Source organism: Carcharodon carcharias, chromosome 1 (genome assembly GCF_017639515.1).
Source record: "Carcharodon carcharias isolate sCarCar2 chromosome 1, sCarCar2.pri, whole genome shotgun sequence".
Classification (NCBI taxonomy): Eukaryota; Metazoa; Chordata; class Chondrichthyes; order Lamniformes; family Lamnidae; genus Carcharodon; species Carcharodon carcharias.
In genome coordinates this window covers 86,958,454-86,981,664 of record NC_054467.1, presented here as the reverse complement: position 1 = coordinate 86,981,664, position 23,211 = coordinate 86,958,454, and the positions used below count along the sequence as shown (strand labels likewise).

Here is a 23,211-nt window from a genome sequence, read left to right as displayed (position 1 = left end):
TAAGGAATCTGAAAAAAAGGATAGCAGCTAGTGTACCACCACTGCGATCGTGCAATGCTGTTTTTTCTTACATTGGTATTGCACTTCAGCAATGGTGATGTACTGTCCAGTACCGTCATGGAGGCTGCTCATAGATCAACTTTTGCAACTTAAAAAAAATCGTCATTGATGCCTAGCTTGCTTTTGTGATTTGGAAGTTTAATATTTTATACATAAAATCTAGTTTTTGACCACATTGTAAAAGCAGCCCTGCTTGTGTTTCTGCCTACCCTCTCAGCTCATTAAATCCAAGGGTCTGAATCAAATTTTGATTGGCTTGCCCTGTGTGGCCCGCAAGTTTTAGTTGTACCAAGTTAATACTGTTGCTAGTTACTCCAACAAGTGAAGCTTGCTGTCAAGTTTCATTAGTAAGTACTCACATGTTGGAATCTCTAGCATACAGGTTTAATACACAAAAATATAAAACCTGTCAGAAGCTGGTGTTCTGCTCAGTAAAGCCTTCCTCTTTATAAGCAGTTAGTGCCTTTTTGTTAGGGCAGGCTTTTATTTCAATTTCAACTTGCATGATTCTACACGTAGGGCAATTTAAATGTTTTTAACTATAAAGATTAGTGACTCATCATAATGTGGCCTCTGGTTTTGCAGAACAAAATAGATTTGGTGTAATCTCATGCAATTCATCATAAGCCAGTGGCCCTATTAAGAAGGGAAGCTTTCAAGTGTACTGTTGAGGCGTTGGCTGAAAGTTCAATATAAATGCAGAGGTATACTTTGACAATGCTGACCTGAAAATTTTACTTACCCTTACAGTTCCAATTTAGAAACATGGAACTTTAGAAACAACCCACTATCAATGGACTTTTTGATGTTTTAGAGATCCTAATATGCAAGCACTTGCTGTGTATTATATAAATAAGTGCTTATCATATTGGGATTTCTGTTACACCCAACTGCAGCCCATCAACTACCCATAAAGGCTTTTGTGTGAAAAGGCTTTCTTGTTGGGACTAACACTGACTTCTTAATGCTGCTCACTCAAGGTGGACATAAGTCTTTTAGCAAGCGACTTCTGGTATCCTGGCCACTGTTTAGCCCTCAAATATTAACACCATAAAATTCAGTTGGACCATTATCTCTTGCTTATAAGACCTTACTATGTAGATTGGGTTGTTTCCTAAAAGTGACTTCAAATTGCTCTGGGATATCCCAAGGTTGTAAGATATATAAATATAAATTTGAAAGACTTTCATAGTACCAAGGAAGATTATCCAAAACTGTTGCTTTTGGAGCCTCTAACATGTGAGTTCTTGCCTTTCTCAAGTTCAAGTAAGTGCTCTCATGTTGGGATTTCTACTGCACAGAAGCACTGCCAATAAATGTTACTAGAAATGTGAATATTTTAATTTTTTAAGTTTGGTTCCTTTCCAGTTAATCATAGAAGCATGAATGACCCAAATCCTTACACCAAAGACTATTCAATTGGAAATTTGTGGTAAGGAACTCCTAACATGCCTGCACTTTCTGTTACTTGCTAAAGTAAGTGCTTTTATGTTGGGATTTCTCAATACACAACTTGCGCCGATTAGAAGCAAAAGAAATCCAAGCAGCAACTCTTCAACATTGCTGCTTCATGCCATATTTCAAGAAATATTGTTGCAACTTTTTTCCAGTGTGTGTTCTACAATTTAACTTTCAATGCATCCACTACAGCCTTATTTCCAGCATGTCTTTCCAATGGAATTAATTGTGATGTGGAACCTTTTAACATGTGAGAACTTGCTATCATTTAAAGTAAGTGCTCGCTTGTTGGGATTTCTACTGCTCAATAGTACAACAGATTTTGGAACATAAATTGAACCGGAACATAAATTGAACCAGAGGATTATGTAGTTTTGAAGCACCAACATGGAAAACTTGCTGTTGTTTTCTTAAGTAAGTGCTTCATATTGGTGTTTTTAAATGTACAAACCTGTAGCAAGAATCAGAATGTCAATTCTAGTGACTTTCATCACATTTAGAGGTGCTACCTACGTGGGAATTAATGGATTCTTGAGTGCACTACACGATTTACTAATCCAAGGAATGAACTCATCTCACTGCATTTGAAATTTGAATTGGCCACTTTTATAAATAAAAGTGGCCATGAGGTCAATGGATTATTGGCAAAAGCCAACTAATTCACTAATGCCCCTTTAGGGAAGGAAGACTGCTGTCCTTGCTCATCAAACGCACAATTTGTAATGAGGGGAGGGCAATGGGCACCACTTTGGTGTGTTTATATACAAGTGTTAATTCTTTCATGGGAGATGAACATTGCTGTCATGGTCACCTGTAAAGTTTAATTTCAGATTTATTGATTTGAATTTAAATTCCAGCCGCAGTGTCAGGATGGGAACCCCATTTCCCCACAGCATTCAAGTGTCTAGTGATTGCCACTATCGTCCTGCAATAGTAGTTGAAAATTTTTTTTAAAACTAGTCCATCATAATCCACTTACTTGGAAAGTACTCGCAGTGGAATGACTTCTTCTTCCACCTTGTGCCTATCTTTGTGTTTTTTTTTTCGTTTTCTCTTGCTTTTTGACAGGGACTCATCCTTCTTATCTCCAGAACCATGCTCATCTTCTGTCGAAACATCTGTAAAAATTTGACTATTAATTTTTAAAATAGTGTAGATGTCATAAATTTAATACAACAAGCTGGAAATAGCAAATGCCAAAAATGTTCCAGAATTTTCTACAGCCTTTTGACTTCTGATTGGTATGCAGTCATTTAAACTCTGGATAAGGAGTTTTGAAATTTCCAATACCTTTAATGTCTTTTTCACTATCTGTCTTCTCTTTTTCACTAATTCTTCTTACTTTTGCAGAGGACCCTTCTTCCAGTTTTCCAGGACTACTTCTCTTCCGCTTCCTCCGACTGCTCTCTTCTGCTTTATCCTTTTTCCTTGTTTCACCTTTTGATTTATTTTTGCACGGATCTAGCACATCAGTTTCTGGACAGTCAGATGTCACTCTGCTGCTCTTTCCTTTTTCTAAACTGTCAGCATTTTTTGTGTGAGACTGTTCCATTGGCTCTGCAGCTGACTGATTATAGTTCTCTGATTTTCGAGGTTTCTTTTTTTTCTTTTTCTTTTTCTCGTCTGTGCATTTATTATCTGAAAGGATGGAATTTTTTGTGCAAATTATTAGAAACTCCTATAGCCCACATAGAATCTTGCACAATTCACAAAGCTGCTGCTGCTACATACCAACATTGCAGTCACTGGAATTAAACACTGGAACTGGTTTGCTCTTTACAGTTTTGGGGAAAACTCCAGGCTTTCGTGGTGCATCTTCTGGGGGATTATTTAACAGCTTGGAAAAACAAATGAATTCTGTAACTTCAATGTACAAACTTAATAAAAATATTTTAATGAAAATATTTTGCTACTTTATTGCAATTCCCAAAAAATTACATTACACTTCATTGGATGCTGAAAGTAAGTGGTAGCAAGATACTGCCATACCCAAATGCCCCCCCCCACCATTTCCACTAATTTTGATAGCCTATTTAAAATTTGAGGTATTGCAGGGATGTTACAACTGGTCTCAGCACTTGGGATTTTTAAAGCAAGAAATTTACAAATTACATGATATGCTCATATCCAGGGTGTCATGTTAGGTTGCAGAATGAACAGTGCAAACTGCTGTAGGATATAGGTTGAATGTGGTAATAACTTGTGAGCTATCATGAGGAAAATTACATACTCCTGTTGCCCAAACAAGGGCTCAAAACTAAGATTAACTTGCTGGGAACCAGCCTCTGGACATGGCTCATAAATTGTTAGAAAAACATCTAAAGATCTTTAGAATAGACGATTGAAGGCCACCATCGTTTGGTTGGTGGCCACATTGAAAAACAGTTAAGGCACCTGGCATTGGATCAAGCCTGGTAGATGAGTGGGGTCTTGCTGGTGCCAAGATGGCAGGCCCCTGTAAGGTAGGGGTCAAGATAGAAAGGGCAGGAGTGGTAGGGAATGATTTTCACCTTAAAACCACTTGATGTCCTTACCTCTATGGCTTTTTGGGCTCCTGATGTAGTTTCAAATTCCACGAAGGCAAATCCTTTTGGGTCACCAGTTGTTTTGTAACGAGGAATGCTGATGTAGACTACATTTCCACATTTACTGAATACTCTGTCTATCCAACCATGTGAAACATTTCTGGGTAGCAACTCCTAAAAACAAAGATGAGACTGGATTTAAAATTCCTGTAACAAAATAAAAATACCTGGAAAAACTTCTGTTTAGAGTCAGACTCGAAACATTAACTTCCTCTCCAGATGCTGTCAGACCTGAGTTTTGAGGTATTTTTGTTTTGGATTTCCAGCATCTGCAGTTTTTTGCTTTTATGGCTGCCACTCTAAATACAACTTTGCTAACTTGACTAGGAATTAATAGATATTAAAACATACACCATGTTGCTGGAAAAATGGGTGCTGGAAAAGGGCAGTATTTTTTAAAAACAAACTGCTGATGCTGGAAATCCAAAACAAAAACTTGTTCTTGAACTACAGAGTTCTGTGGAAGGGTCATGATGACTCAATGTCAATTGTCAACTCTTCTCCGCTGATGCTGCCAGACCTGAGTTTTTCCAGGTAATTCTGTTTTTGTTGCAGTATTTTTAATCCTGGTACTGAATAGGAAAATGTCTGCTGCAGCAATGTAGCTAGCCTGTTGGGGGCAGTACAAAGGAGTGCCATTTTGAAGTGCCCTATGATTCCATTCCTTTAAATGGATTTAAAAAGGGCAAGCAATACTGCGTTGGTTTTAAAAAGGGCAAGCAATACTGTGTAACAGTAATATCACAATACCCTTGGCCACAAGGGTGGAAAACCGTGTAGTGATTTGTGCGGGGCTCACAATAACTCACTGAATTATTCTCCCTGCTCAAATCCAACTATCCTGAGAATTCAGACCTGCATATATATTCATAAAATGATTCCAAGAGGAATATTTTGGCTAAATTTTCTGAGGGTGAAAGTTACTCACTTACCACATAAACTGTACGGTCATCAACATCCTGTGGCTGAACTCCCAAGGCCATACGCCTCCTTAGTTTTGTTCCTTCTACGTTCAGCTGAAGGCAATATTTGAAAAGCATTTTGTTTAAAAGGGGAAAAGTTACTACACTTGAGCACCAGAAATATAACATTTTGTCCTTGTTTATTGCAAATTGATTTATTAAGCTGCTACTTTGCATCTTGAAATTGCCATCTGAGTAGTACATTTCTGTTGGTGAGAAATCACCCTCCTTTGTCCTGATTAGCAGCCACGACTCGAGGTAGAAAAATCATGAGGTTCACATGAAATGTATCCTAGGGTCACTGAGCAAAGGATGGAAATTGCGGAGGCTCTGGGTCACAATCTTCCAATTAAAGTGGGCAGGAAATTGGCACTAGTATGGATTAATAAAGTCATTAAAAAGGACTCAAAACATCTTTTTATTTGCTGATGCTGCCAGACCTGCTGAGTTTTTCCAGGTAATTGTTTTTTTAAAATAAAGTAATTGATGGTTGTGATAATATAAATACTGACTCCTAGTGTTAGGAGTTAGTAAACAGGATGCAGATTGAAATTGGCAAAAAGCACCAGGGGATGCATGCAGTGAGCATATTCAGTAGTAACTTTAATATAAGTCAATTCGGTATATACTTGAAGGGAAAACTGGAATTAATTGGACTGTGTTACCCAGGAGGCAGAACATGCATGATAGGTTGAATTATCTCCTGTTGTATCATAATATATAAGTGGGCTTAAACCCACAACGTTGTGTTTTAAAGCAAGAATGAGACACTGAGCCAAAATACTGTTCCAATTGTGAGAATTCGGATGCTTTGTCCTGGAAAATTTGAAGACTGCACTTTTAAAATGGTACCATAGGTTGAGGCTAGAAGCACAAGGAGAAGCTTCTGGTCTGCATTTTGAGATTTTATTAATGGAGTTCTAAAATGTTAGTGAGTAGATAAGTCAAAATGAGCTATTAGTGAACATGTCTTTTTAAAAATAATTTATTTTGCATAATGAATAAAGGGGACAGGCCTATATCTTCCAGTCACAGCAGTAATCAAGGATGTTTGCCATCAGCTTTAAACCCTCAACTGATTAGCACCCAGATAACAATTGCTTTGTTACATGCTCCTGAACTCCTCAAATCCAATTCTCCTAATTTCAGCAACACTCACTGTTTTAAGTACAAATGACATATTGTCAATATCAAAGCTCCTCATTGGTCAAATGTTACAGGATGTAGCTATGCTGTATGTAAACTCTTGACTTTTAAGTACCTCCTCTTTATCTTTTCCAATATCATTACCACCTCATCCTTTATTGCTACATTGTTGACTGGAAAAGAGGAAGTTGCCATTGATTCACACAAATTCATACAAATTTCAGTAGTCTGGAAAATTAATTTTTATTCTGCAAAACACATAGGCCGAAGATCTTGGAGATTCCCAGATCTTCGGCCTTAGTTAAATATTTTGATACTTGACTGCACCTTGTCCAATTATGTAACTATTCTAAACCTGATATTGTGTTCACTGTTCCCCAAATCTGTTCGCAAGGAAATATGCTCCATCTTTGTTGCCCAGAACCACCAGCACTTTCCTTTCTTATTGGCTAGAATCACACTGATTAAGAAAGTAAGTTTCCTGATAAACATTTTAGGAATTTCTATGACTCTTTGCCCTTTGTACTGATTATCCTAAGAGGCTGCGAGATTATCAAACCCACTGTTATGACACTAGAGTTCTTGCATCTTTCTGTAATTTGCTTTTCTATCTCCTTCCTGATAATTTTTGGCATGTAGCATACATCCAGCAGCACATTTGGCATGTAGCATACATCCAGCAGCACAACAGCTCCTCTTTTGTTCTTTAATTCTAACCAAACAGTGTCAGTCTTTGACCCCTCAACTGCCTCAACCCTCTAAAAAAGTTTCTGCGATTAATACTGTCACATACCCACCTTTCTTTTCTGAATACCTCGTAGCCAAGAATATTAAACTCTCAATCCCTGACATCTTTGACCCAAGGTTTTGTAATTGCAAGTATATACGACTTGTGCCTCCAGCTCGACAATCTCATTTACCACATTTTATATGCAGGAACCCCAACTGATCTTAGGCTGCCTCAAATTTGCCAATTGTCTAATCCCTCTTACTTCTGAGCTTTCCTTTGCTCTAGTGCTATTTGTCTTTCAGCTTATTTGTCCTTTCTAATGCTTTATCATGAAGCGTATTTGAATGCTTGACATAGGTTAACACTTCAGTGCAACAGTGAGGAAGTCCTTTACTGTCAGAGTTGCCATCAATGAACAAGGTGGATGCAAAAAAAATCTCATGCACTGTTTGAAGAAAAGTTACAGGATTTAAACAACGTTCCTCGTACCTTATTATAATTCCCATCAATCTGTCCTCACTTATCACTGGCTCCCTATCCTTCAATGTGCTGAATTTTAAATTCTCATTTTTGTTCATAAATCTCTGCACATCTTTCTCCATCTGATCTCTGCATGCTGCTCGAGCCTGCAACCCCTTCCTATCCTGTCTCAAAATCCATCTTTTCAGCCATACTTTCTATCCCATTTCTTAATCTCCCCCTTTCTGGTCCCCTCAAATGCACCTTGAGGTACTTTTTTTTGCTCTGTAAGTTAAGTTGGTCATAAAAGCGAAAGTCAATAAATAGTAAGTGATTGCATAGCTTGTACAGATGACATCAGTTAGCTTTTAATCATAACATGTAATTGAAAGTATTCAATCTCACCTCAATGACAGCTGAGTTTTTTAATGCCCTTGCTATTAATTTTACATCTGTTGTTAGCTTTTTCATTTTGTTGAATGTTGTCAGCACAGAAATGTCAACATCTGGGGAGTAAGAAAAATAATGAGACAGAACATTGACACAGTTAAAAGATTCAAACATTTAAACCATGGGTAAATATCAAGAGAGATTTATTACTTACATCCATCTCTGGATTTCTGAATCTGTTCTTGAAGGAATCGGTCTTTGTGGAGGTTCACATTGCCAAACCAAAATTCAACCTGTTTTTTAATCTCAGAAAGCACCTTGTTGACCCTCGACCTTTTCTTTTTCTCCTTTTCCTTCTTCTGGATGCTGGTTTCCATACGCGCTGTCTCACTCATTGCTTTCTCTGTCTCTCCCATATTCAGCAAAGCAAGGCAACAAACTATAGACAGAGAAAATACTTGGATGTTAAATTTATTACATTACAAGTAATTATGAAACACAAATTCAAAGACGACAGTGATGGTGTACATTAAGAATGCTAGGGGATTTTTTTAAAAAAAAACTGTTCACTGTAGGGCAATCACCAATGCTCTAGCTAAGATCAGATCTTCTAGCTTGTATAGCATACCACCACACCAAAAGATCTTTCCACATACCAGGCCATCAGGGTAACCAGCTAAACTTTTGAAATTATTTAATACAAAAAAAATACAGTATTCTCTGCAGACATGTCACTTGAAAGAGGGGTATACGTTAGTAATGGGCAATAATGCAAAACAGCCAATAGCAAATCCCAAGCTGTTTACAGCTGTACAGAGCTCTAGCTAAACCCAATCAGGAGCACTGCATTTTGTTCTGGACACCACACCATAGGAAGGGGTTTGAAACTGGCGCAAAGCAAATTTACCAAAATGATACCAGAGCTAGAAGACTGGGCCTGTATTCCCTTTAATTCAGATTAAGGGGTGATCTAATTGAAGTGTTTATGATGATTAAAGGATTTGACAGGGTAGATAGAGTGGGACTGTTCAGAACAAGGCACATTAACTTTAAAGGAAGAGTTGACCATTCAGGAGTGATATCAGAAAATACTTCTGCATAAAAATTAATGGAAATCCCCCAGGAGGCTAGGTCAATTAAAAAAAATCAAAATTGAGATTGATTAGATTTTTGTTAGATCATGGTATTAAGGGTTACAGAATGAGGTAGGTAGATGGGTTCAGGTACAGATCAGTCTTGATCTAAGTGAATGTTGGAAGAGATCTGAGGGGCTGAATGGCATAGGTTTGTTCCTGTTTTGGACTCGGCCCAATTTTCTTTTCGACCGAAGTTAAAGGAAAAGAAAAAGAACATTACTAGAGGCCAGGAAACATACTGACTTATAAACATACAGACCCAAGGGAAGTGGGAATATGTACACTTTCAATTGTACTTTTAAAAAAAACATACCAAAAAACAACAATTCAAGTTATCCACTCCAACTAAGAAAATATTTCGACTCTGTTGAAAAAGCAGTTAATTACTAATATGGCTTTGCCATCATGTACACAGGAGGTCCATAGTTCCATTGTGCGTTTAACAAATTTTTGTTAAGACAAAAACAGAATTACCTGGAAAAACTCAGCAGGTCTGGCATCATCGGCGGAGAAGAAAAGAGTTGACGTTTCGCGTCCTCATGACCCTTCAACAGAACTGAGTGAATATTAGGAGAGGGGTGAAATATAAGCTGGTTTAAGGCGCTGTTGGTGTGGTTGTAGGGGCAAGCAAGCAGTGATAACAAGGCAAAAGAGAGATCCGGAAATCTTGTCTCAGAGAGGAGCAAAACTTCTTCAAGGTAGGCATTTCTTGAAGAGGAGTGGCAGTCAATTAATCACAGAGATAAAAACAAAAAACGGCGGATGCTGGAAATCCAAAACAAAAATAGAATTACCTGGAAAAACTCAGCAGGTTTGGCAGCATCGGCGGCAAAGAAAAGAGTTGACGTTTCGAGTCCTCATGACCCTTCAACAGAACTGAGTGAATATTAGGAGAGGGGTGAAATATAAGCTGGTTTAAGGTGGGGGTGGGGTGTGGTTGCAGGGACAAGCAAGCAGTGATAACAAGGCAAAAGAGAGATACGGAAATCTTGTTAAGAGCCTTTCTTTTTCCTGCCCTATGTCAAGGGTCACTATGACTCTTTTGACTGACTTCTCTTCCTCCCCACTTCTGATAGGCTACAAACAGAGAGCCAATAGCAAGCAGAACAACTGTCAACCATGATGGGGAGACAAGCATATGGTAACAGGAGAAAATAAGGCATTCTTGTCAATTCTGCTTTCCAATTGCCCCTTTCCTACCATGATTTTCAACACAGAATACTGCGCCACCCTGAAAACAATTCTACAGGTTCACAACTTCTACCAGAACTCACTGAATGATGCAGCACAGGAGACCATTCAGCCCATTGTGCTTACAATAGAGTTATCCAAACCCACTCCTTGATGTTTCCCTCCAGTCCTGTCAATGTTTTCCCTTTCAAGTAATCATTCAAATCTCTTTCAAATGTTACGACTGAATCTACTTAAATATGAAAATATGAATTAGGAGTAGGCCACTCAGACCTTTGAACCTGTTCTGCCATTCAGTAAGATCACAGCTGATCTGATTGTAACCTCAACTCCACATTCCTACCACCCCTGATAGCCTTTCACCCCCTTGCTTATCAAGAATCTATCTACCTCTGCCTTAAAAATATTCAGAGACTCTGCTTCCACCGCTTTTCGGAGGAAGAGAGTTCCAAAGGCTCAAAACCCTCAAAATAAAATTATCCTCATCACTGTCCTAAATAGGTGACTCTTTATTTTTAAACAGTGGCTGGCCCCTAGTACTAGTTTCTCCCAGAAAAGGAAACATCCTCTCCAATTCCATCATGTCAAAGCCTCTCAGGATCTTCTGTTTCAATCAAGTCGCGTGTTACTCTTTTAAACTCCAGCAGATGCAAGCCTAGCCTGTTCAACTTTTCCTTGCCCAATCCAAGTACTTGTTTAGTAAACCTTCTCTGATATGCTTCCAATGCATTTACATCCTTCCTTAAATAAGGAGACCGATGCTGTACACAGTATCCAGATGTGGTCTCACCAATTCCATATAACTGAAGCATAACCTCCCTACTTGTGTACTCCATTGCCCTTGCAATAAATAACATTGCTTAGCTTTCCTAATTACTTGCTGTACCTGCCTTTTGTGATTTATGTACTAGAACACCTATATCCCTCTGCATCTCAGATCAGAGCTCAGCAATCTCTCACCATTAAGATAATATGCTTTATTTTTCCTGACAAAATGCATGATTTTACTTTCCCACATTATACTCCATTTGCCAGGTCTTTTTCCACTCACTTAACCTATCTATATTCTTTTGTAGCCCCCTTGTGCTCTATTCACATATTACTATCCTATCGATCTTTATATCATCAGCAAATTTAGCAACCATATCTTCTGTCCTTTCATCCAAGTCATTTATATAAATTCTAAAAAGTTGAGGCCCCAGTACTGATCCCTGTGGCCCACCACTCATTATATCCTGCCACCCAGGAAAAGATCCATTTATGCCTATCCTCTGTTTTCTGTTAGTCATCCGATATTCTATACATGCCAATATATTACCCCCTGCACCATAAGCTTTTATTTTTTGCAATAGCTTTTGATGTGGCAACTTTTCAAATGCCTTCTGGAAATCTAAATACAGCACATCCACTGGCTCCCCTTTATCCACAGAACGTGTTACATCTTCAAAGAACTCTAATAAATTGATTAAACATAATTTTGCTTTCAAAAAAAGTGTTGACTCTGCTTGATAGAAAAATTCAAGGCAAAGTGCTCTGCGATAACATCTTTAATAATAGCTTCTAACATTTTCCCTATGACAGATGTTAAGCTAACTGGCCTGTAGTTTCCTGCTTTCTGTCTGCTCCCCCTTTTGAATAAAAGGAATTACATTTGCTATTTTCCAATCTAATGGAACCGTCCCTGAATCTATGGAATTTTGGAAAATTAAAACCAACACATCAACTATCTCAATAGCTACTTTTTTTAAGACCCTAGAATGAAATCCATCAGGGCTCAGGGACCTGTCAGCCCAGACTCCAACAATTTTCACAGTATCATTTCCCTGGCAATTGTAATTTTCCCCAAGTTCCTCCCTCCCCTTCCATTTCCTGATTTACAGCTATTTCTGGGATGTTATTTGTATGCTCCATTGTGAAGACTGATACAAAATACCAGTTCAATTCATCTGCTATCTCCTTAATTTCCATTACTTCTACCATCTTTTCAGGCAGTACATTCCAGGTCACAACTTGTGTAAAAAATGTTCCCAAAAGAGCCTCTGGTTCATTTGCCTTCACCTTAGATCTGTGCCATCTGGTATCCGACCTTCTGCCATTCACAACAGTTTCTCCTTATTTGCTTAATCAAGCCTTTCATGATTTTGAACACCTCTATCAAATCTCTGCTCTAAGCAGGAGTGCTCTTGTAATCAAATTGATGTTTAAGGGTCTGTTACCGTTCATTTTCAAAAGTATGCATAAATGTGTACATATTCAAAAACTTAAGACTGCCCAGCACATCATAATATAGCAGAAGCTGTTATCTTACAACCATGTATAGCAGATATGGAGTTTGATAATGACAGCTCTAAATCTAGGGGCTAAGAGGACCAGCTGGTTCACTTGGCAACACACCTTCCGAACAATGCTTTCAGTCAGTCTTGTCATTAACCTTTTCTGGCAAGATGGTTTAACAGTCCACAATAACACCATCTCAGCCTTGGCACAGTGGTGGTCCTCTCACCTCCAAATCAGGAGTTTGTGGGTCCAAGCCTTCATAAAAGGTCGCGTGGCATTGTTTAAAGCTCCCCTTCCGACCTGGCCAATATTTATCCTTCAATCAACACTACCAGAAAATCGACCATTTGTGTCTGTTATCAACATAGACATAAGTGCAAAAATCTCAATTTGGTGGCTAATCACTGGATTGGGGATTCTAATTTCAGTAATGAGTAGTTACTCTTTAGCAATATTACCATTTCCCGCCTACACCAAAGACCAGAATTTTGCCGCTTTCAAAACCAAATCCGTTTCAATTTTCCGGTGTAGAACTATGGAACAGTGGCAAGGAGAGGAATTAACAAAGGTCGCATTCGAGCCTCAAACAAAACATGCTGAGGGTTTTAAAGTAATCCTAACGATGAAACATCATACGAATGAAATATGTGGCGTTGTCACCCTTGGTGGGTACGATATTTGAGGGAGGGGGGATATTACTTTTCTTTATGCATATGCAGACCCTCATAGAGACAAATGCATAGAAACGTACTGTTCCTTACCCACTGAGTATAAAACCCTGAGAAATGTTTTAGTGAAAATAGCCCACAGTGCTCAGTCAGTTACCTGCGTCTCTCCCGCAGCTGCTGCGTCTATGGCATTGGAACGCGGCCCAGAGCGCGCGACGCCCAAACCCGGAAGGACCCGCGTTCTTACCGCCTGCACAACGTTCCAAACCTCACAATCCAAAAAAGGTGCATCAACTCAATGTATCAGATCAAATAAATAACACACTATATCAAACCAGATACACACCACGCTGCATCCAATTAAATATGCTGCACTGTTCATTATCAATTCAAATACACACAGGGAAAATACCTTATGGTCCCAATTCTGCAACTTGCGACTTAAACTTATTAAAAATATTTTAATTTTGGATTAGTTGTTTTTTTCTGTTTGATTAAGCTGCAAAGATTGCAGGCTTTTAATTGCACTTTTAATTTGTTTAATGTTTGGTGCTTGGGTAATTGTGTCGCGGTTTGATGACGTACAGCAGCGGGAATATTCGAGGTTTCGCTGAAGAATTTGGACTTAAGCCCCCGCATCGTATTATTTACATTTTTTTAAAAATTATTTCTCGGGACGGAGAAAGTGAATTTGGGACGCTAATTCTGGAATGTACGTTATTTGTTATCATGTCTTTGATCGTTTCCGACGGTTGAACCTTGTTCTGACCGAGTTTCTTCAATTGTCTGAAGCTTAAGTTTCATCAGGTGGGGGATGCCCCAGGGGTTTAGATTCCCACTTTGTTAATGTTGCCACCTTGATTTCAGAATAAAGTCCAGTTGTTGGTGAACAGTAACACAATTGATTGTGGCCCTTTAAGCTTGATTCTGTGACGTGGCATTTCTTTACACTGTAATTCAAATATGACGTTAAGTTTGTTTGGATAGTTATACAGGGTAAAGAGTATTTCCAGATGACAAGGCGTTCAGGTGTCCGGCAAAATTCTTTCCCGACCACCACCACCAAAAACAGATGATCTCTTCTCTTTGAGGCCTTGTTACCTGTAAATTGGCTGTCATGATTAAAACAATAGTGACCAAACAACTTACATCCTGCCTTTTAGTTAATAAAATATCCCAAGGCATTTCACAGGAGCGTTATAAAACAAAGTATGACACCAGGCTACATAAGTTGATGTTAGGTCAGATGACCAAAGCTTGGTCAAAGAGGAAAGTCTTAAGGTAGGTCTTAAAGGAGGAAAGCAAGGTAGAGAATGGGAGAGGTGTTGGGAGTGAAATCCAGATTTCAGGCATAGCTGCTAAAGGTGGAACTATTAAAATTGTGTATGTTCAAGAGGCAGAATAAGAAGAATGCAGGGATATCAGGGTGTTGTAGGTTTGGAGGAAATTGTAGAGATAGGGGAGAGACCATGAGGAATTTGAAAACAAGAATGAGAATTTTAAAATCAAGTCTTTGTTTGACCGGGAGCCAATGTAGTTTATCAAGCACAGTTGGGATAGGTGAATGGGACTTGGTGCGGGTTAAGACATGGGCAGCAGAATTTTAGATTACCTCAAGTTTATGGAGTGTAGAATATGGGAGACCAGCCATGACTGCATTATTGGAATAGTCTAGAGGTAATGAAGGCATGAATGAGGGTTTCAGCAGCAGATGAGATGAGACAGGGTGGGTGACGTTATGAAGGTGATTTTTATTCAAGAAAGGAGGGAGACAGGAAGTAGGAAATTATAGGTCAGATAGCTTAACATCTGCTGTTGGGAAAATGCTGGAACCTATTATTAAGGAAGTAGCAGCAGGCCATTTAGAAAATCATAATACAATCAAGCAAAATCAACATCAGATTATGAAAGGGGAATCGTATTTGACAAAATTATTAGAGTACTTTTTTGGATGTAACAAGCAGGGTGGATAAAGGGGAACCAATAGATGTAGTGTATTTAGAGTTCCAAAAGGCATTTGATAAAGTGCCATATGAAAGGCTATTACACAAGATAAGAGCTCATGGTTTTGGGGATAATATATAAGCATGGATAGAGGATTGGCTAACTAACAGGAAACAGAGACTGGACTAATGTAATTTGGTAATATAATTTAATAACAATTATAATAATATAATACTTTCTAATAGGTCATTTTCAACTTGGCAAACTGTAACAAGTGTAGTGCTATATGGATCTGTGCTGAGGTCTCAGTTATTTACGATTTACATTAATGACTTGAATGAAGGGACCGAGTATGTTGTAGCCAAATTTGCTGACGATACAAAGAGAGGTAGGAAAATTGTGAGGAGGTTACAAATAATCTGCAAAGGTATACAGATAGGCTGTAGTGAGTGGGCAAAAATTTGGAGGATGGAGCATAATGTGGAAAAAGTTAAGGTTATCTATTGGTGGGAGGAATAGAAACACAGCGTATTATTTAAATGGAAAGATACTGCTGCGGTGCAGAGGGATCTGGACGTCCTTGTACATGAATTATAAAAAGGCTAGCATGCAGGTACAGCAATAATCAGGAAGGTAAATGGAATGTTAGCCTTTATTGAAAAGAGTATGGGGTATAAAAAGTAGGAAAGTCTTGCAGCAACTGTACAGGGAATTGGTGAGACTGCACCTACAGTACTGTGTACAGTTTTGATCTTATTTAAGGAGGAATATACTTGATATTGGAGGCATTTCAGGGAAGGTTCACCAGGTTGCTTCCTGGGATGAAAGGTTGAGCAAGTTGGGCCATTGGAGTTTAGAAGAATGAGAGGTGATTAATTGAAGCATATAGAATGCTGGGGGTGCTTATGCTGAGAGAATGTTTCCCTGCTCTGGGGAAAACTAGGGGGCATTGTTTCAAAAATAGGGACCTCTCATTTAAGATGGAGATAAGGAGGAATTTCTTCTCTCGGAAGGTTGTTAGTCTTTGGAATTCTCTACTCTAGTGAGCAGTGATGGCCCAAGGTCATTGAATGTAATCAGTGCTGAGTTAGGTAGACATTCGATCTATGAGGGAGTCAAGGGTTATGAGAGACAGCAAGCAGCAAAATAGTGTTAATCAGACCGGCCATTATCTTATTGAATGGTGGAGCAGGCTCGAGGGGGCAAATGCTGCTCCTATTTTTTATGTTCTTGTGTAGGCGGTTTTAGTGATGGCATGAATAGGAGGCGTTTGGGATTTATTGAAGACATGAAGACATAAGGCATTATACTATTCAAGTTTGTCCTTTTACCAATGATGTACATATGAAATAATACAAACTACTGTGAACTTCCTGATCTTTGAAACTGTAAATTTCAATCTGCAAACTATGATTAGGCTCCACCAGAAATAAAAATAAACTCAAATGAGCCCAAATGCAATATCACAGACTAATTTTTCAGTCACTGTTTCAAGGGTTTAAGTTCTTGCTATTCTCTGTAGTCGAGGAGCTCATGGACATCTTTGTCATGAAGACTAAGACTATCCAATCAGCTGGCTCTGCTACTTCCTGCCCTTTCCCCAATCTTTCCCACTCCCTGCACTAATCCAGAATTTATATATTTCTCTTTCTCTCCTGTCTCTTGTTTCTCTCCTATATGAGGTACCAACCCCATATCTGCTCCATCGCAAAGACCACTTACTTCCATCTCCGTAATTTTTAAAATATTCTTTCATGGCAAGGCCAGCATTTGTTGTCCATCCTTAATTGCTTTTGAGAAGGTGGTGGTGAGCCACCTTCTTGAAATTCTGCAGTCCATGTGTTGTAGAAATACCCACAAGACTGTTAGGAAGGGTGTTCCAGGATTTTAACGCATAGTGAGGGTATGGTGATTTAGGTCTAAGTCAGGATGGTGTGTGACTTGGAGGGGAACTTGCAGATGGTGGTGTTCCCATGCATCTACTTTCCTTATCCTTCTAATTCATAGACGTCGAATGTTTGGAAAGTGCTGACAAAGGAGATTTGGTGAGTTGCTGCAGTGCATCTTATATATGGTACACATTGCTGCCACTGTGCATCAGTGGTGGAGGGCCAATCAAAGGTGCTGCTTTGTCCTGCACGGTGTCGAGCTTCTTGAGTGTTGTTGAGCCACACTGCACTCACCCAGACAAGTGGGGAGTGTTCCATCACACTCCTGACTTGTGCCTCGTGATGGACAGGCTTTGGGAAGTCAGTAGGTGAGTTACCCATCACAGAATTCCCATTATTTCTTTAAATAAAATGTGACACACTGATTTAATTTGAATTACTGGTGTTTTTTTTTTGCATTTCAAAATGATGACCACCAAACCCACATCAGTAGTTCACATTTCATCCTTGGCATATAAGTTGACCCCATCTTTAGAAGAAACATAGAAATATAGAAAAAAAGAAGTAGGAGTAGGTCATTCGGCCCTTTGAGCCTGCTCCGCCATTCAATATGATCACGGCTGATTCTCTATCTCAACGACGTATTTCCGCTCTCCCCATAACCCTTGATGCCTTTAGAGTTGAGAAATTTATCTATTTCTTTCTTAAGTATATTTAGTGACTTGGCCTCGGCAAACTTATGTAGTAGAGAATTCTATAGGTTCACCACCCTCCGAGTGAAGAAGTTTCTCCTCATCTCAGTCCTAAAAGGCCTGCCCCGTATCCTGAGATTGTGACCCCTTGTTCTAGACACCCCAGCCAGAGAAAACATCATCTCTGCATCCAATCTGTCCATCACTGTCAGAATTTTATACATTTCAATGAGATCCCCTCTCATTCTTCTAACTCCAGTGAATATAGGCCTAGTTGGCCCAATCTCTCCTCATACAACAATCCTGCCATCCCAGAAATCAGTCTGGTGAACCTTCGCTGCACTCCCTCTATAGCAAGTATATCGTTTCTTAGGTAAGGAGACCAAAACTGCGCACACTACTCCAGGTGTGGTCTCACCAAGGCCCTGTACAGCTGCAGTAAGACATTCTTGCTCCTGTACTTTGGTCTTCTCGCAATGAAGGCCAGCATACCATTTGTCTTCTTAATTGCTTGCTGCACCTGTGCTTGCTTTCAGTAATTGGTGTACAAGGGTACCCAGATCCCCTTGTACATCAATGTTTCCCAATCTATCAACATTTAAATAATACTCTGCCATTTTGTTTTTCCTACCAAAGTGGATAACTTCACATTTACCAATGTTATACTGCATCTGCCATGTATTTGCCCACTCACTCAACTTGTCTAATACTTGCTTTTACACTCTCCTCATTGCTCACATTCCCATCTAGTTTTCTGTCATAAGCAAACTTGGAAATATTACATTTGGTTCTCTCATCCAATCATTGATATATATTGTGAATAGCTTGGCTCAAGTACTGATCCATGTGGCATCCCACTAGTTACAACCTGCCATCCTGAAAAAGACCCATGTATTCCTATTCTCTGTTTTCTGTCTGCTAACCACTTCTCAATTCATGCCAATATATTACCCCCAACCCCATGTGCTTTAACTTTGTACACTAACCTCTTATGTGGGACTTAATCAAAAGCTTTCTGAAGGATTTTTCAAAGCTTCAAACATTGACTTATAAGCCACAATCTACAGTATACCCCATATTAAATTTTATTTTATTAAACACAAAAGGTTAATTTCATAAATGTAATGGTCTGTTTTATACCTGACACTAGTCAGCCTTTAATAATTATGTATATGCTCATGACATTCCTGTTTTGTTTATTTATAGCAGATAGGATCAAACTAGGAATTAAACCATGCTGCAAATGACCTGGTTATCGGAAAAGACAAAATAAAATGTCTTGCCGCGAGTTTGTTGTAAGTAAACCAAATTTTACTTGCTTTCGTTCGTTTGATGAGTTGCAATTTATTTTTTAGTTTACTTTAAAAGTGTCTTTTACAGAAGATACAGAAATGTGTCAGTTGCAACATTTATTTTACAGACCAGCTTCTAAGATTTATCTCCCACTCTTGTCTCACACTCACATGCAGTAGTTTCAGTTACTGTGAAATTTACAAACATCTGAGTTAAAAACCTAAACAAAAACAGAATTACCTGGAAAAACTCAGCAGGTCTGGCAGCATCGGCGGAGAAGAAAAGAGTTGACGTTTCGAGTCCTCATGACCCTTCGACAGAACTTGAGTTCGAGTCCAGGAAAGAGCTGAAATATAAGCTGGTTATATTTCAGCTCTTTCCTGGACTCGAACTCAAGTTCTGTCGAAGGGTCATGAGGACTCGAAACGTCAACTCTTTTCTTCTCCGCCGATGCTGCCAGACCTGCTGAGTTTTTCCAGGTAATTCTGTTTTTGTTTTGGATTTCCAGCATCCGCAGTTTTTTTGTTTTTATCTCTGAGTTAAAAACCTGTTGTTTGACTGCTGTGAGGACATCCATCATTTGAACAGTCATTCTTTGCTTTTTTCAATTTCAGGTGCTGTATACAAATCAGAAAACAAAAAAAGCAAAGAAATGGCATGATGGTGTTTTGAAGACCAGTTCCTCTGGAAATAAGGTTTGGTTAAGAAGTAGTGAAATATTACATGACCTATGAGATGTAACTTCTGTGAATACAAGGATGGTTTAGTCATGGTAGATTAAGTACATTTCTGGGTGTTTTGTTTTACTGCTGTGTGGACTAATAGATTGGAAATTTTATAGCTACTGGTGACTTAGATTCAGAAAGTGTTGGTAGGATTTTTCAGCACAGCAGCATCACCTCTAAGCCTCAATGTTCACACCCAAACTCTTCCAGCAGGCATTGGTAGTTAGCACTCATAAAGGCCAGATATAGCATTCGAACTCCCATCTCAGCTGAGATCACTTAACACAGGTGGTGAATTAAATATGAGAGTTAACATTGGAATCTATGACATTATTAACAGAGGCATCAAGATCTCACTTAATGTTGTAGTTGCGTTCCTGAAAATGCGAGTTTAGGTGAAACATTGTTAAGCAGGTTTGATTTCCCCTTAAGAACTGCTGTATAAACTGGAGTTAGGTTCTTTTAGATATTTAAACTATTCACAAAGGTTTCACCATTGAACAAGTTGGCAGTGAGAATAGAATCATTAAACAAGGGGCTGGTGAACAGAATACAGATGCAGCATGTTAGGATAAAATCCGATGGGAAAAGGATTGTTGAGAGATTGCAGAGAGCGAGTATTCTAGGCAGAGTGAAAAGGTGACTGAAAGGGGAATGGAAGGAGCAGGGAGAGAGAGAGTTTTGAGTTGAAGTTGTTATTAGGTTGTTAGGATGAGTTTTATTGTTGGACTTGCTGTCTATTATTTATCCCTGTCATGCCCTTGGTTTGTTTTGGAGAATGTTCTTTTTCCTTACTTACAGGCTGAATAAATAATCATAACAGAATCTATTATTCACTGATGGTAATTTATTATTTAAATACTGTCCTTTAAAATCTCTGACCACTGAATTCAATAAAAAGTGAGGCTGATTTCATCAATACACTTAAATGGTGAATGACGTAACAGCAGAAGTCGCAATTTTAAAAGGATACATGTTCCCTATTGTATCAGTAATAATATAATGAATCAACGCTAAGGCACATGCTGTTCCTCACTGGATTTTATCGAAACCCGTTTATGATTAAATATTCACCTTTTGGAGCTTTATATGATATAATATATATATCTATGTAGTATATCTATATGTAGTAGTGAAATTTAAAAAAATCCCTTTGCATTTGAAACAAAAAAAATGTGTTAATGTTTTGATCTTCATCAGAATATGATCTTCTTTCATAAGTAATAATTTGATAGGACTGCAGTTCCTAAGTTATGGTTTCAAGATTCCTTCAGTTCTGACATGCTTAAATCTCAAAACAAAGATGCAGTATTGCAAATGTATGTGGTACGATATATTAGTAATGAGTACCCCAGTGTCTTCAATCCAAGCTTTCTTTGTTTCCATGGCTTACTTACTTCTATTGGTGTCCTTTGACTGGATTATTGTTTTATAATTTATCCATTCCTGTATTGAAATGGGAAGGATGGCACTTTGAAGGGCAAAGAGAGTTTTATCTTTTTCTCTTGTTAACTTTTAGGTAACTTTGTATGATGATAAAGGTCTCTGTCTGGATCACATATATGCTAAATTTGAAGAGGTAATGTATATTGTTTTCTTCCATTATGGATATGTTGTATTAATGGAATAATGAGCATGCACTTGATTTACTTTCTGATTTAAAAATAATCAATGTCATTGAGTCAATGATTTTAATATTGTTTAATACTGTTTTCTGTATTAATAGATACAATCAGGCAATGATTTTGAAAGCGATCGATATTTGATTACTGTGGAAGAAGAAAAAACATCTAAGCATGAGGTTTCCAATTACTCTGGTCAGAAGGAGGCTACGAAGCTTGCCACATCTAATATAATGCCTGCAAATCTGACTCGATGCCACTTGCCTGTGGGTCTAAAAAGGAAGCACACTGTATGTAATAATTTTGATGTAGTTTTGTAATTATTAAATGTGCTTTAGATGCATTTAAACATCCACATAGTTCTGATTTATTATATTGGGTATATATTGTAATATTGTTTCATGTCAATGTTACAGGGCTTCCAAGGACCACGGGAGATATCAAAGAAACCAACAACAGAGGATAATGATGCAACATGTGCAATGACTAGATCTCAGAAGCCAAGCTTTTCATTCCCTCAGTTTTATGCTACTTCACCCTTGTTTTCTACTTCATGCACAAAGGAAACATTAACTTGCTCTGCTCCTGTTTCTGAAGTTTCCTCTTGTACATACAGGAAAGAGCTAACAAGAGAAACTATGCCCAGCTTATCATTACTGCCTGCACCAGCACAGAATCATTCTAAGAATTTGAGACATTGTGAAGAAATGACGCCTTTTCATTCTATAGATACCGGATTTACTCATGGAGATTACAATGAAGAAATATCTCAGTCTACTGCACCAACTTCCAATCCAGGAGTCTGTTCTCATACTAACTTAATATGTGAGAATAAAAGGAGCAAAGCTCAGATTTTAGCACTACTTGACACAAAAACAGCGTCCAGCGGTCATGTTTTAGAATCCTCTGAACTTAAGCCACAGCGGCCTCTAGTTGACTGTGGCAGTATTTATGTTGCAAATAATGTCACTGGCCATCAATGGGAAAGCTGTTTTGACCCTAGTGACGGCAATCTTGTGGAAAAGACAGATTCTAGGTTGATACAGCATTGTAGTACAGAATTACCGATTTACTTGACCAATCGTAGTTTAACAGTGAATTTGTCGAAAAGTATAAGTGGAGGAGGTTCTTCCCAGAACATTCAAGAAATCCAGCAGCAGTGTGAGGAAGAGGAAGATTCAATCATTCCAGCAACAAAAGCACAGATTATGCCTCAGGGGGCTTGCACAACTACTACTGTTAGAGAAACATTAGACAATAGTGTTTGCAAAGCAAAAGAATGTTCTAGCAAAATGGATAGCCTACCTATGAGGTTGTTTTCTCTTGCTGGACATTCCAAAAAGTCTGTCATGCCAGTAGAATCAGAAACCGTGGATACTAACAATTTTATTGGTGTAAACTTTGATCTGCTTGGTGAATTTAATCTGGATGAAATGGGGATGAATAATTTGTATGAAAGTGAAATTGAAATGCTACCACAAACATCATTGAACATCAGTAGTTCCTCTTCAAATCCCATTAAAGTGCCTTCCTCACTTGAAGATATCCATCAACACAACCATTTAGAATTGGAAACTCAATTACCTCTTACTGAAAAAGAGGATTCGGATCAGATTTTGCATGGAAAAGGTCAAACTGAAATTAAATCTAGAGCTGTCCCAAATGCTGAATCTTTATCAGAGAAACATTCCTCAGTTGCCCGAGAGACACCTGCATTGGAAGTAAAAGAAGGCAGAGCAAATGCTGATGAGTATTCTTGGCTTCCTGCCCAGAGACATACCATCACGCTGCTGAAATCTTTATCTGAACATAGCACTGCAATTGAAAGCTTAGAAAAGCTAAATGTCCAAAAACCTCTTAAAGAAGCTACAACTAATAGGGATCTAGAACAAGCAAATGATAGGCGAGAAGGAACCTCTGGGTGTAAGAGTTTTGAATTGTGATTTATTCAGAAGTTATTCTGTGAAATATCTTGTGATTGCTG

General features: G+C 38.5%; 2 protein-coding genes across 8 annotated transcripts in view; one reads left to right on the top strand and one right to left on the bottom strand.

The window, feature by feature from the left end:
- larp7 (La ribonucleoprotein 7, transcriptional regulator) overlaps nucleotides 1-13,326 on the bottom strand; it is a 34,434-nt gene extending 21,108 nt beyond the window's left edge. For 3 of the 7 annotated variants that reach the window (XR_005943644.1, XM_041192707.1, XM_041192755.1), the window contains exons 1-8: nucleotides 13,220-13,326; nucleotides 8,005-8,229; nucleotides 7,806-7,906; nucleotides 5,036-5,119; nucleotides 4,053-4,217; nucleotides 3,250-3,355; nucleotides 2,809-3,156; nucleotides 2,498-2,636 (exon numbers count right to left, since the gene is read on the bottom strand). Coding sequence is in view for 6 of the 7 variants with exons in the window: in XM_041192707.1 (XP_041048641.1) it covers nucleotides 2,498-2,636; nucleotides 2,809-3,156; nucleotides 3,250-3,355; nucleotides 4,053-4,217; nucleotides 5,036-5,119; nucleotides 7,806-7,906; nucleotides 8,005-8,206 (1,145 nt within the window). In the remaining variant the exon portion in view is untranslated. Of the gene's footprint in view, nucleotides 1-2,497; nucleotides 2,637-2,808; nucleotides 3,157-3,249; nucleotides 3,356-4,052; nucleotides 4,218-5,035; nucleotides 5,120-7,805; nucleotides 7,907-8,004; nucleotides 8,230-9,400; nucleotides 9,447-12,511; nucleotides 12,532-12,620; nucleotides 12,732-13,155 lie in introns of those variants that run through there. The other 4 variants (XM_041192715.1, XM_041192733.1, XM_041192742.1 and 1 more) reach the window with 4 other exon arrangements.
- Nucleotides 13,327-13,654: 328 nt separating this feature from the next.
- The window catches only part of LOC121284649 (protein ZGRF1-like), a 127,774-nt gene continuing 118,217 nt past the window's right edge, over nucleotides 13,655-23,211 (top strand). Inside the window, exons 1-6 of the mRNA XM_041200211.1 lie at nucleotides 13,655-13,774; nucleotides 18,794-18,882; nucleotides 19,495-19,575; nucleotides 21,125-21,184; nucleotides 21,332-21,517; nucleotides 21,644-23,150. Of these exons, the coding sequence (XP_041056145.1) occupies nucleotides 18,862-18,882; nucleotides 19,495-19,575; nucleotides 21,125-21,184; nucleotides 21,332-21,517; nucleotides 21,644-23,150 (1,855 nt within the window). The 5' untranslated portion in view covers nucleotides 13,655-13,774; nucleotides 18,794-18,861. The remainder of the gene's footprint in view (nucleotides 13,775-18,793; nucleotides 18,883-19,494; nucleotides 19,576-21,124; nucleotides 21,185-21,331; nucleotides 21,518-21,643; nucleotides 23,151-23,211) is intronic.